Source organism: Elephantulus edwardii, unplaced genomic scaffold, assembly GCF_000299155.1.
Source record: "Elephantulus edwardii isolate Elephantulus edwardi_28Jun2011 unplaced genomic scaffold, EleEdw1.0 scaffold00425, whole genome shotgun sequence".
NCBI classification, from domain to species: domain Eukaryota; kingdom Metazoa; phylum Chordata; class Mammalia; order Macroscelidea; family Macroscelididae; genus Elephantulus; species Elephantulus edwardii.
Window position 1 is genome coordinate 142588 of NW_006400175.1, and position 12976 is coordinate 155563.

The 12976-nt window shown below is 37.5% G+C and overlaps 1 protein-coding gene across 1 annotated transcript in view; it reads left to right on the forward strand.

Annotated features, from left to right (window-relative positions):
* Positions 1-596: 596 nt before the first annotated feature.
* ARHGAP25 (Rho GTPase activating protein 25) overlaps positions 597-12976 on the forward strand; it is a 98554-nt gene continuing 86174 nt past the window's right edge. The window contains exon 1 of the mRNA XM_006902536.1: positions 597-830. Within this exon, the coding sequence (XP_006902598.1) occupies positions 648-830 (183 nt within the window). The 5' untranslated portion in view covers positions 597-647. The remainder of the gene's footprint in view (positions 831-12976) is intronic.

The window sequence follows — 12976 nt, forward strand, 5'->3', positions numbered from 1 at the left end:
AGCTGAGATGAGAATCACCATAAAGTTCTATAAATATTCTGAGGGGCAGGAACAGGGAACACTTGGTAGGAACAGCCATGGGTGCCAACTTCCTCACACACTACCCGTATTGAATTGCCGGGTGATGGGGTTGTGCAGTGGAGTCTCGGGAGAAGGACTATACCGCGTAGTGAGGTCAGAGAAAATACAGAGCAAATCCGCACACACTGGCCCCAGTGCTTCCGACTACCTCTGCAGCTGCGTGGAACACACCCTTAACCCTCAGGACGGGGCATTATTTTCTCCCTTCTTTTGTCAGATAATGACTCCCACGCAGGAAAAGGAAGCACCTCTTTGTCAGAAGCTGCGGCCACTTCCTCTTTTGAAGGCTCCAGCCAACCTTTCGTTTTGCAGAATGAGGGGGCCGAGCGGCTTCAGTTGCTGGGCTGCCTGTGCGCTGGGCCACAGGCCTCCTCTGCAGCCTCAACATCAGCCTTTATCAGGAGCAAGTCCCTTGACTGCCTCTCCAAATCTTTTCTGATACAGATACGGACATGGCTCCTTGAGACAGGCCTGTCTATTCTTGCCTCTCCTCCCTGGGCACATTGCTTATATCCCTCAGTCAGTCGGCCTTTCTGTTCCTCTCTGCAGTTCGGTCCCAGAGTGTGATGACCGGTGAGCAAATGGCAGCCTGTAACCTGTCATCGACCCCTAACCCTCTGGAAAGACCTATCAAGATGGGCTGGCTGAAGAAGCAGAGATCCATCGTGAAAAACTGGCAGCAGCGTTACTTTGTGCTGAGGGCACAGCAGCTGTACTACTACAAGGACGAAGAGGACCTAAAGGCACAGGTACCATCAATGCTTTATGTCCCACACTATGGGTCTTCCTCATGCTGCTTGGAGCAGAGCACTTAGTGACATGGCTTAGATGGTGTGTAAAGGGACTTTCTTACTTGGACTAGATGCATGCCTGTTTGGCAGGAGGTTGCTCCCCCTCACCCTCTCCTCATTTTCTAAGGACATAAACTGGGTTGCACAGACAGATGACAGATCTGGGAAGATCACTTCGGTGTTTCCTAGAAGCAGCTCAAACACCTGGCTCCCCACCCGGTCATGATGGTGCTGGCATTGAGAAAGAGGCTCTGAGAGCATAAATTTGGCTTGGAATTGAATTTTGCACTTTACTAATTCTTGAAATATTTTTTGAGCATCTACTATGTGTCAAACACTATTTTAGGTAGTTGAAATAAGCCAGAAAGACAAATTAACATGCTTACCTTTGTGGAATTTAGGCTCTAGAAAACCAGACAGTTAAGATAAATCCGTTTACTAGAAAGCATATAGTTTACTAGGGGAGAAAGAAGTAGTTCTATGTAGAAAAGAAATAGAGGGATTAAGGGGGATCAATAATTTGGGACAGATGTTAGAATTTGCAATAGGACGAAATAGGATATTCAAGATAGATGTCATGGAGAGGGTGACATTTGGGTAAGGAATAAGGAGAAGAAGAAGTAAACAAGCAGGTGACCTCTGGGAGGAGGAGCCCAGACACAGGTGCAGCCAGCATGATGGCCAAGAGGCGAGGGCAGTTGGAGGTCATTGTGAGTGGAGTAGAGCGAGGGAATGAAAGGGCTTGAGGTCAGAGAAGAGGTCCTGGGTTGGGGTGGGGGCAGGATTTCAAAGGCCATTTATAAGGACTGAGGGCAAGCCAGAGCCATTATAGGAACTTTACTCTAAAAGAATGGCTATGTTTAAAAGTAGACTTTGGGCTGGAGTGGGAGAGGGGTGTGCAGCATTTATAATATTTAGAATCCTAGTGATAAGAGAGGGTGAAACCAGACTGCTCCTTGGAGCCAAAGATTCTAAAGCTTTGTTTTTGTTTGGGAATGTTGCAAGGAGGAACCAGTGATTGGAAAGGGACATCATGCTTGGGATGGTGGAGTGACAGCACATGAGAGGAAGACCCTCAATGAGATGGATTGATTTCGTGACTGGGGTAATGGGGGTAGGTGTGTTGGAGACAATCAGATTGACACAGGATAGAGCCAGGTTCAGAGCTGTTGTACATAGGGTTGCTATGAGTTGCAAGAGACTTGATAGCACATAACAACAACAGTGATGGGTTTAGAGGGAAAGGGTAAGATTCTGGATGTGCTTTGATGGTAGAGCAAACAGTATTTCCTGATGGAGTGAGTGAGATTGTAAGGGGGGAGGTTTTGATCCTAAATCTTGAGTCTAAGTCTCTTCTCTTCACCCCATTGATTCCTCACCGCTTCTGTGGTATGTGAGAGTAGAAGGGACATTATTAACAATTGCCCTGGGGTCCTCAGTGTAAGCTAAATGTCTAGGGCATCTATGAAGATTGAAGGATAGGCTTAGGTCTTCTGAAGAGACAAAAAGCCCCAAGAAGGATGAGAAATGAATAGAGAATGCAAACAAATTTGATGGTCATTTTGTAAGAAGATGGCTGTTTTAAAGGACTGACTTGAAGGTCCATGGCATGTCAAGAGACGCCTGTTTAATCAATTCTGAACCTGAAAGCTGAGTGTGTTCTGAGTATCTCTGTCACTGTTGAGGCAAGGGTTAGCTATATGGGGGTGCTGTATACAGAATTACTTGCCAGTGACCTATTCATGGTAACCAGACTTCCTTCTCTTTAGAAACAGTTCACACTGTCAGAGCTTAGATTGTGGTGATTGGTGGTTAAATACCTGGAGCAGGAAGTCTTCCTGGCTTTAGGCAGTAAGGGATGTGACAGTTATCCAGGGCCATACGAGTCAATGGAAAGGGCAGGTGGTGGCTTTGGCTTCCATGAAGCATAGAGGGTTATGAGTGTGCTTCACCAGGGTGCCACCGTCTCACCATGTCATTATTTAATTTTTCAGAGCCTTCATTCTTCTGTAAAGTGAGACAATAACATAGTCACAAGCTCATGTAAGAAGTCGTTTTGTGAAAGGATGAATTGGTTTGTCAAAAGGCAAAATAAATACTTGATTATCCCAGTTTCTCCTTCCCTTAATCCTTGGAAAAGAAAATGCAAAGGTTTTCTCAGGATTATATGAATCTGGCATAATCAAGTAAAGCTTCTTCTAGGTTGGCAAAGGTGGTTTATTTTCAAAAGATATCTGTTACTGCAATAATATATCATGTCAGTAGGTTGAAACCAATAGGTCAAAAGAGAGGAAAAAAAAATCCCTTCAATAAATGCCTGAAATTTTTTTAATCTTAATTTTTTTACTATTAATTTCAATGAACGTTTACAGAGACTTTGGATTTCCATTCATTCATTGTTGTATTTTTCTCCTGCCTACCCCTCCCCCCAGTTCGCTGTCCCTTTGGAAAGTAAAAGAAAAATTCCTTCATTGGTATACAATCCCCCCCCCCCCCCCCCCCCCCGCCGAGTACACTCCACTATGCAGTCTTCTGGACTCTTGTCATGACCACAATACCCAATCATATATTGCTTTTAAACAGTTCCCTCCCTCATCTGTTTCAATGCAGTATTCATAATTTATCCAATCTAAATTCTACTTCTAAAAAAAGAAAAGAACAAGTAGGTGACTGCTTGTCTCAGATACTTTGACATCCACATACTCTGCCAGGACAGCATACTAGTTTGTTACAATATTGCCCTGGGAAAAATACCGACAAAGAAAAAGTAATGTAAATAAATATTCCAGATACAAGTTGAAAAAAATGCCTGGAAAAATCTGATAAATTTCAACATTCACATCAGATATTAAAATAAAATTTTTAGGAAAAATAGTAATTTATTAGAATACGTATCTTCTCTGACATTTATGTTTTCATTACAAAAACTCTACATGTGCATAATAAAAAATTTGGAAGATGCAGAAAAGCAAAAACTAGAAAATAAAAATGGTGCATAATCTCACAAATTATAATCCCTAATTTACCAGCTTTTCTAGTCTATCTCTAATCCAAATACACAAAATTATGACCAAATTGTTACAAGTCTAAAGTTGGTATTACAAAAAGAATTAGTTAAAATTAATAATATCTTGTGAATATTTTACCTGTTTTTTAGATATTTTTCTACAATGACTAATTCTTAATAATGGGAATTAATCTGTTGGATAGGGAGCTCTGGTGGCCAAGTGGCAAGAAGCCATGCTGCAATCCTGAAGACTCACAGTTTGAGGCCACTAGGTGCTCCATGGGAGATGGGTGGGCAATCTCCTCCTGTGCGATTGAAAGCCCTCTGTAGGGTCAGCTATGGGTCGGTTGAGACTCCACAATATATAACAACAACAACAACAACAATGTAAATATTATGTGAACAAAAAATGAATTCCTGAACTCTAGGCTAATAGGTGACCCTTCAGTGGGTTTTCAGAGGCTTTCAACCACTGGGAGAAGACTGTTCATCTTTCTGCTGCAGAACCATTGGTGGATTTGAACTGGCAGAAAGCTAATACTTTCTGTATAGTTTTTACTCACATTACAATAAAAAATTTTAAAAGCCTTTATTAAGCAAGTTTATTGCTTAATATGTAAATAAAATTTATTGAATAATTAATTTTTCATTCAGTAATGTCTACATATTTTGTTTTGTGGTATTAATTAAGGTCCCCACAAAGTACTCTTCCCGCTTTTGCTTAGCAAAATAGTCTTAATGAAAATATTCTTTTTAAAAAAATTTTTATTTTATTATTTTTGTGCAAGTGTGCCATCAAATCAGATCTGACTGGTACAGGAGGAGATTGTCCCTCCTTCGCCGGCAGAGCATCTGGTGGATTCGAACCATGCGCCTCTGTCATTGTAGTTGCAGCTCCTTACCACTAGGCCACCAGAGCTCCCCTAAAATATTCTTTTAAATGAACAACAACAACTAAATACCCAGCAGCTCAACTTAAAAAAAAAAATGACTAAGTGGTACTATCTACCAAAGGAATATAATAGGAAGTAAACATACATTAATAAGTTCAATATCAGTTATAATTAGACAGTAATGTGAACGGAGGAAACACTACCATTTCCTTATTAAATTGGAAAACATTTTAATTTTTTTTTTATGGCTAAGTATTAGTGAGAACTAAAGATCAGGAATCTCCATGCAAATGTAGTGGACCTGAAAATCTGCATAACCTTTCTGGAGAGGATGTGCCTTTTAAAAATATAAACCATTGTCTCTGAATTTTTAATCCTAAAATTTAATGTACAGAGATGACTTCGATTTATGTAGATGATAACTTTTTTTTTTTAAATTTTGTGTGTGTGTCCTTTCAAATCAGATCTGACTGGTACAGGAGATTGCCCCTTCTTCTCCAGTAGAGCATCTGGTGGATTTGAATTGCACACCTTTGGGACTGCAGTGCAGCTTCTTGTCAGTAGGCCACCAGAGCTCCCAAGAAGATTACATTTACTTGTACAAATTTCATCACAGGTACACTTATAATATTGATTTGAAAACTATCTCCAGTAACACTAATTACCAAAGACCAAATGAGTTGTGAGATGACATCAAGTGTATCAACCATGAAGTCAAAAGATCAATATAAAAAGAGAGAAGGAAAGACCAAAATATATGTCAGAAGAGACTTAAAATTGCCCAAGAATATCAAGAAACAAAAACAAAGGGAAGAAATGCAGAATGTAAAGGAGATGGACAGAAGATTTCAAAGGGCAGTTAAAAAGACAAAGCAATGTTTTACAACAAAACATACAATGACGTGGAGTTAGAAAATAAGAGAAGTCACTTGACATTTCTCAAGCTGAAAGAACTGAAAAATAAATTTAAGCCTTGAGTTGCAAAACCAAAGGGTACTGTGGGCAAAGTTTTGAATGATTCAGGAAGCATCAAAAGAAGATGGAGGAACGCACTATAAAAATTCACTTTACCTAAAAGAATTGGCTGACAGACATGGAACCATTTCAGGGAGTGACACATGATTAAGAACCAGTGGTTATAAAGGAAGAAGTCCAAGATGCACTGAAGATATTGGCAAAAAAATAAATCCCTAGAAATTTATGGAACACCAATTGACATGTTTCAACAAATAAATATAGCCCTAGATGTGCTCACAAGGCTGTGCCAAGAAGTCTAGAAAACAGTGGCCAACTGACTGGAAGAGATTTATATTTGTTCCTATTCTCAAAAAAGGTAATCCAAACAACAGAACAAACCAACTAACCAAACAAACAAAAAATAAACACACACACACACACACAAAGGTGATACAACAGAATGTTGATATTATCAAACAATATCACATGCAAGCAAAATCTTACTGAGTGTTGCTGATAAAGAGGTAGAACCGTACACTGACAGAAAACTACTGGAAATTCAAGCCGGATTTAGAAGAGAGTGTGGTACCAGGGATATCAATGCCAATCCATTGTTAATAGATCTTGGCTGAAATCATAGAATACCATCAGGGTGTCTATTTGTGTTTTAGTGACTAAAAAAAACATTTGACTGGTGGGCCATAACAAATTATGGCTCACATTGAGAATAATGGGAATCCCAGAACACTTATGCTCATGGGAAGCCTATACCTAGAACAAGAAGTTATTGTCTGAACAGAACAAGGGAACACTGCATGGCTTTAAATCAAAAAAAGTGTGTGTCAAGGTTGTATCCTTTCTCCATACTTATTCATTCTGTATACTGATCAGATCATTGAGAAGCTGGACTTCATGAGGAAGGAAGTGGCACCAGGAGCAGAGGAAGACTCATCAGCAACTACTGTTATGTAGATGACACAGACATACTAGCTGAGAGTGAAGAGGACTTAAGAGGATTTAAAAAGACTTGCTGCAGATCAAAGACTATGGTTTTCAATACAGACTACTTTTCAACATAAACAAAAATCCTCACTACTGAAATGATAGGCAATATCATGATAGAAGGAGAAGAGCTCAAAGTTGTAAATGATTTAATTTACTTGGATCCACAATCTACACCCTTGGCACTAGTTGTTAAGAAATCAAAAAAAGTATTGTTTTTGGGAAATCTGTTTTCAAGGACCTCTCTAGAGTGGTAAAGAGCAAAAATATCAGTTTAAAGACTAAGGTGCATTGATCTAAACCATGCTACTTTCAGATTTTTCCTTCTTCCACTATGGGGTGAGCTATGAGTTGATTCCAATTCAACATCAATGAGATTTCCTTTTTGTAGTATGCTTTATAGAAAGTGAGTTTGCTCTTTTTCTTTGAACGTTCCAAAACTGATTTTGTCCATGTGTAGTAGTACTATATTCTGTAAATAGTTATTTTGCTTTGTATAACCCATACTAAAATAATTTTTTTCAGTGAAGTAATTACAGAATAGACAGCAAATTGTCATTATTGAAACCATATTGATGGTTTCAGACAATGCTAGCTTAGTAGGGTATAAAGCATGTGCCAGTTTCAAAACTCCCTGCTCTCTCATCTGCCAGTGGTTTACTGGTGAATTTCACATCTGACATTTCGGAAGAAGGAGGCTTGATCTGACTAATTTACCAATTCCTGTGGTACAAATATTTCTCCTAAAACAGATTCAAGCTACTAATGTGACATGCCTTTATGCAATAGAACTTCTACCATTCTGACAGAAGAGAGTTGAAAAACAAGAAGAGAAATAATAGTCAATTTTAGTAAAATAAAGAAGTGATGAGGTGTGTATACTATTACCTTTGTTTTTAACATGAAATATCCCATTGTGAGCTCAGATCATTTATCTTTTAATATTGACTCAGTGTTTCTGAAAATGTAACAGTTATTATGAATCATTGCAAACAGGCTGTAGCACACCCAGCCACTTCCCCTCTTTTGCTTAGTGGTTGTAAAGTTTGTGGCCTCTAACACAAACATCCCTTTGCCTCTCTTTCCATCTTTACAAAGTTGTTATTGTTACACTTGCTCCTAGATGTCTTAAGTATCATGGAAGAAAAATTGCCAATCCTACAACATCCTCCTAATTGTTCTTATTTCAAAGCCAGGGTACAGTCTATCTTGTTAGGAGACTTCCTCTTTTTTCTTTTTTGCTTCACCAAACTTGATGCTCTTCTCATGGTCTTTCCTGATAATATGTCAAAAGCAAGGATAACCAATGAGATTTGTATGGATACACAAAGATAGAGCAAAGTATGCTAAGGCTGAGGGTGGGGAGGAGTGGAACTCAAAGGGGTCATACATAGAGCTTGGTGGGAGGAGAGAGGGGATAAAAAAAAACCCCAACAAACCAATAATGTGCATGAATGAATGTTCACAATTTTTTTTAAAACCCACAATTTTTAAGAAGTATACGAGACAGTTCTACTCTCCTTAATTGTAAAGTGCATTCTGGCTGTTCCTCTTCTGAAACAGCTGTGATCATTCGTCTGGCAGTCTGTGGAAGTATTCCAAACTCTAATAGCATAACACTTCAAATGTATACATTCTTGGCTTACTTTTCATTGTCTGCCTTTTACATACATACGGGACTTTTAAAAATATTATAAAATCTTCAAAAATGACATCTTTTCTTTTAAAACGAGATTGGTTGATTTTTTCACCACTGTCTATGGACAATGACTGTGGATTTAAAAAAAAAAGACATTTTTGGCAACTTCAGTGTTTTGATTATTTATCGTGATATTACTTGATTCAGTTGTGTTGAATTTTGTTTTCTTTATGTTGAAGATTAATCCATACTGAAGATTATAATACTGTATTACGTTTTCTTCCAATGCTGACTGCCATATTCTTCCACCTTCTCAAATGATTTGCCCAGCATATAGATTTAATAGGTGTCTGGAAAGGATGCAACTCTGATGGATACCTTTCTGAATTTAAACCACAGTGTTCCCTTATTTTATTCATATAATTGCCTCTTGATCTATGGATAAGTTTCATATGAGCACAATTAAATATTCTGGAATTCTCAAAAATAGCCATAATTTGTTATGATTTACACAATCAGATCCTTTTTTAACTAAATAAAGCACAAGTAACAACTTTCTGGTATTTTCTATTTTCAGGCATGATGCATCTAATAAGAGCAATGACATCCGTCATCCATGCCTTCATTTGAATCCAGCCTGAATTTCTCTGACAGTTACATGTTGTACTGTTTCAATCATTTTTTTATTATTAATTTTAATGAAAGTTTACAAACTTTGGATTTCAATTCATTCATTGTTGCACTTTTCTCCCTGCCCACCCCACCCCAAATTCACTCTTCTCTTTGAAAAGTAAAAGAAAAATTCTTTCATTGTTATGCAGTACATCCCCCCAAGTCCACTCCACTATGCATTCTTCGTTCTGGACTCCTCTCATGACAATAATACCTAATCACATATCCCTTTTAAACAGTTCTCTCCCTCATCTGTTTCAATTCAGTACACATACTTTATCCTATCTTTTTCAGTCTCTGCCCCAACCCCCATGTCAGTACCGTTTTAAAACAGTGGCACGACACAGTATTTGTCCTTTCGTGACTGAGATATTTAACTCAGCATAATGTCCTCTAGGGTCACCCGTTTTGTATACTATTTAATGAGTTCTTTGTTTTTCAATGCAGCATAGTATTATGTTGTGTGAATATACCACAGCTTCTCTATCCATTCATTTGTCGATGGGCACTTAGGTTGTTTCCAACTCCTTGCTATTGTGAACAAAGCATGATAAACATGGGTGTGCTTATATCTGCTTGGGTGGCGGTTATGATTTCTTTGGAGTTTCTCAGTAGTGGAATTGCTTGGTCAAATGGTATTTCTACATTTATTGAGAAAGCACCATACAGGCCTCCATAGTGATTGTACCATTTTACACTCCCACCAAAAGGAATAAGTTGTAGTCTCTCCACAACCTCGCCAGCATTTGTTGTTTGCTGTTCTGTTAAACTTGCTATTCTGACTGGGGCGAGATGATATCTCATAGTTGTTTGATTTGCATCTCTCTTAGAGCTAGGGATTTTGAACATTTCTTCACATGTTTGTTTGCCACTTGAATGTCTTCTTTGGTGACGTGTCTGTTCATATCCTGTACCCATTTTTCAACTGGGTTGTTTACCTTTATCTTGTTGTGGTGCTTGAGTATTTTATAAATTCTAGATATAAGTTCCTTATCTGACTTATCATTACCAATACTTTTTCCCAGTCTGTGACTTCCCTTTTCACCCAGTTGGACAAGCTTTTGGATGTGCATAGGGATTTGATTCTTAGAAGGTCCCATTCATCTATTTTCTCTTCTCCTGGTTGTAGATTTTTCAGGATACTTGGAAGAATGTTTATGTTGTGGATTAGGACTTCTAGAGTTCTTCCAACCTTTTCTTTAATGAAGCTTATAGTCCTTGGTTTTAGTCCTAGGTCCGTGATCCACCTAGAGTTGGTTTTTGTGTATGGTATAAGGTGTGGATCTTTCTTGAGTCATCTGCAGATAGTTTTTCAATTTTGCCGACACCGTTTGTTAAAAAGGGCTGTTGTTTCCTCACTTAAATGATTTAATCTCCCTGTCAAAAATCAGTTGACAATAGGTAGATGGGCTGATCTCTGAGTTCTCAATTCTATTCCATTGATCTATGTGTCTGTCATTGTACCAGTACCGTGCTGTCCAACCACCACGGCAGTGTAGTAGGATTTGAAATCAGGGAGTGAGATGCCTCCTACCTTTTCTCTACTTTTAAGGAGTGCTTTGCTTATTCAGGGCTTCTTTCTATTCCAAATAAAGCTGGAGATTGCTTTTCCCATTTCATTGAAGAATGGGATTGGTATTTGTATTGGGATTGCATTGAATGTGTAAATTGACTTTGGTAGCATCGCCATTTTCACAATATTGAGTCTTCCTTTCCATGAGCTAGGGACATTCTTCCACTTCTCCAAGTTTCCTTTTGTTTCTTATAGTTTTTTTGTAATTTTCTTTGAATAGATCTTTTGTGCTTATGGGTAGATTTACTTCCCAAGTATTTAATCTTGTGATTCGCTATTGTGAAGGGTATTGTTTTTCTTAGTTCTGGCTCTGTATTCTCTTTGTCACTGTAGAAAAATCCAACTGATTTCTGTATGTTGATCTTGTATCCTGCTACTTTTGCTGAGTTAGTTAACTATGTCCAATAGTTTTCTTGCTGAGTTGTTAGGGTTTTCTAGGTGTACTATCATATTATCTTCATAATGAGAGAATTTTACCTCCTCTTTGCAAATTTGGATACCTCTTATTTCCTTCTCTTGTCTTACTGCTATCGCTAAGACTTCCAATACAATATAGAATAAGAGAGGTGATAGTGGGCATCCTTGCCTAGTTCCTGTTCTTATAGGGAATGCTTTCTCCATTGAGAACAATGTTGGCGCTCAGGTTTGTATAAATACTTTTTACTATGTTGAAGAAATTCCCCATTAATCCTATTTTGTTGAGTGTTTTAATCAGGAAAAGGTGTTGGATTTTGTCAAAGACTTTTTCTGCATCAATTGATAGGATCATGTGGTTCTTGTTCTTTGCTTTGTTAATGTAATGAGTTACATTAATTGTTTTGTTATGTTGAACCATCTTTGAATAGCTCTTATGAATCCCATTTGGTGATGGTGAATTATTTCTTTAATGTATTATTGAATTCTATTGGCCAGTATTTTATTCAGGATTTTTGCGTCTATGTTCATGAGAGATACTGGCCTATAGTTTTCTATTTTGGTGGTGTCCTTTTCTGGCTTTGGTATCAAGGATATGTTTGCTTCATAGAATGAGTTTGGGAGAATTCCATCTTTTTCTATTTCCTCAAATAGTTTATGTAGAATTGATGGCAATTCTTCTCTGAATGTATAAAAAAATTCTCTTGTAAAACCATTTGGACCGGGGCTTTTTTTGGTTGGAAGTTGTTGTATTACCTTTTCAATTTCTTCTTTTGTAATGGGTCTGTTCAGATGTTCAGTTTCGGTTTGTGTCAGTTTATGTAGGTTGTGCATTTTGAAGTATTTGTCCATTTCCTCTAGTTTTCCAAATTTGTTTGTGAATAGTTTTTCATAATACTCTAAAGTTAGCTTTTTAATTTTAATTGGTATTGTTGTGATGTTGCCTGATTCATCTCTTATTTGGATTATTTGTGTCTTCTTCTTCTTTTCTTTTGTGAGTTTTGCTTTTCAAAGAATCAACTTTCGGTTTTCTATTTCATTTATTTCTGCTCTAATTTTTATAATTTCAGTTCTTTTAGAGGGTGTTGGATTTTCTTGCTGTTGGTTTTCAATTTACTGGTGATGTTGTGTTAGACAGTCAATGGTCAATTTTCCCTGCCCTTTGATGTGTTTGCTTATTGCTATAAATTGACCTCAGATTGATTACTGCTTTGGCTATTTCCCAGAGATTTTAGTAAGTGGTGTTTTCATTGTCATTTGTTTCAAGAAACTTTTAAATTTCATTTTTTATTTCTTCTAGTACCCACTTATGTTCAAGCAAGGTGTTGTTCAGCTTCCAAGTGTATGGCTTATTTTTTTCTCCTTTATCTTCTTGTTATTAATTTATAATTTTGTAGTATTATGGTCTGAAAAGATACTTTGTATTATTTCTATGTTTTTGAATTTATTGATGCTTTCCTTGTGACCTAGAATGTGATCTACTCTGGAGAATATTCCATGCACATTAGAGAAGAAGGTATACTGTGCTTTTATTTTTTTATACTGTGCTTTTTGAGGGTGCATTAGCCTATAAATGTCTATGAGGTCAAGTTAGTTTATTGTGTGGTTCAATTCTTCAACATCTTTGTTGAGTTTCTCTCTGGTAGTTCTATCTTTTCTTGAGAGGGGTGTATTGAAGTCTCCAAGTACTCAAGTATTGGTGTCTATTTCCTTTTTCAGTTTGGTTAATGTTTGTTTTATGTGTTTTGCAGGTCTTTCATTTGGTGCATAGATATTTATTATTGTTATGTCCTCTTGTTCTATTGACCCTTTCAGGATTATGTAGTGGCTTTTGTTGTCCTTTGTGATGGTTTTTACATTGATATTTATTTTATCAGAGATTGATATTGCTAGTCCTGCTTTTTTTCTGGTTCCCATTTGCTTGGTATATTTCCCCCCTCCCCTATT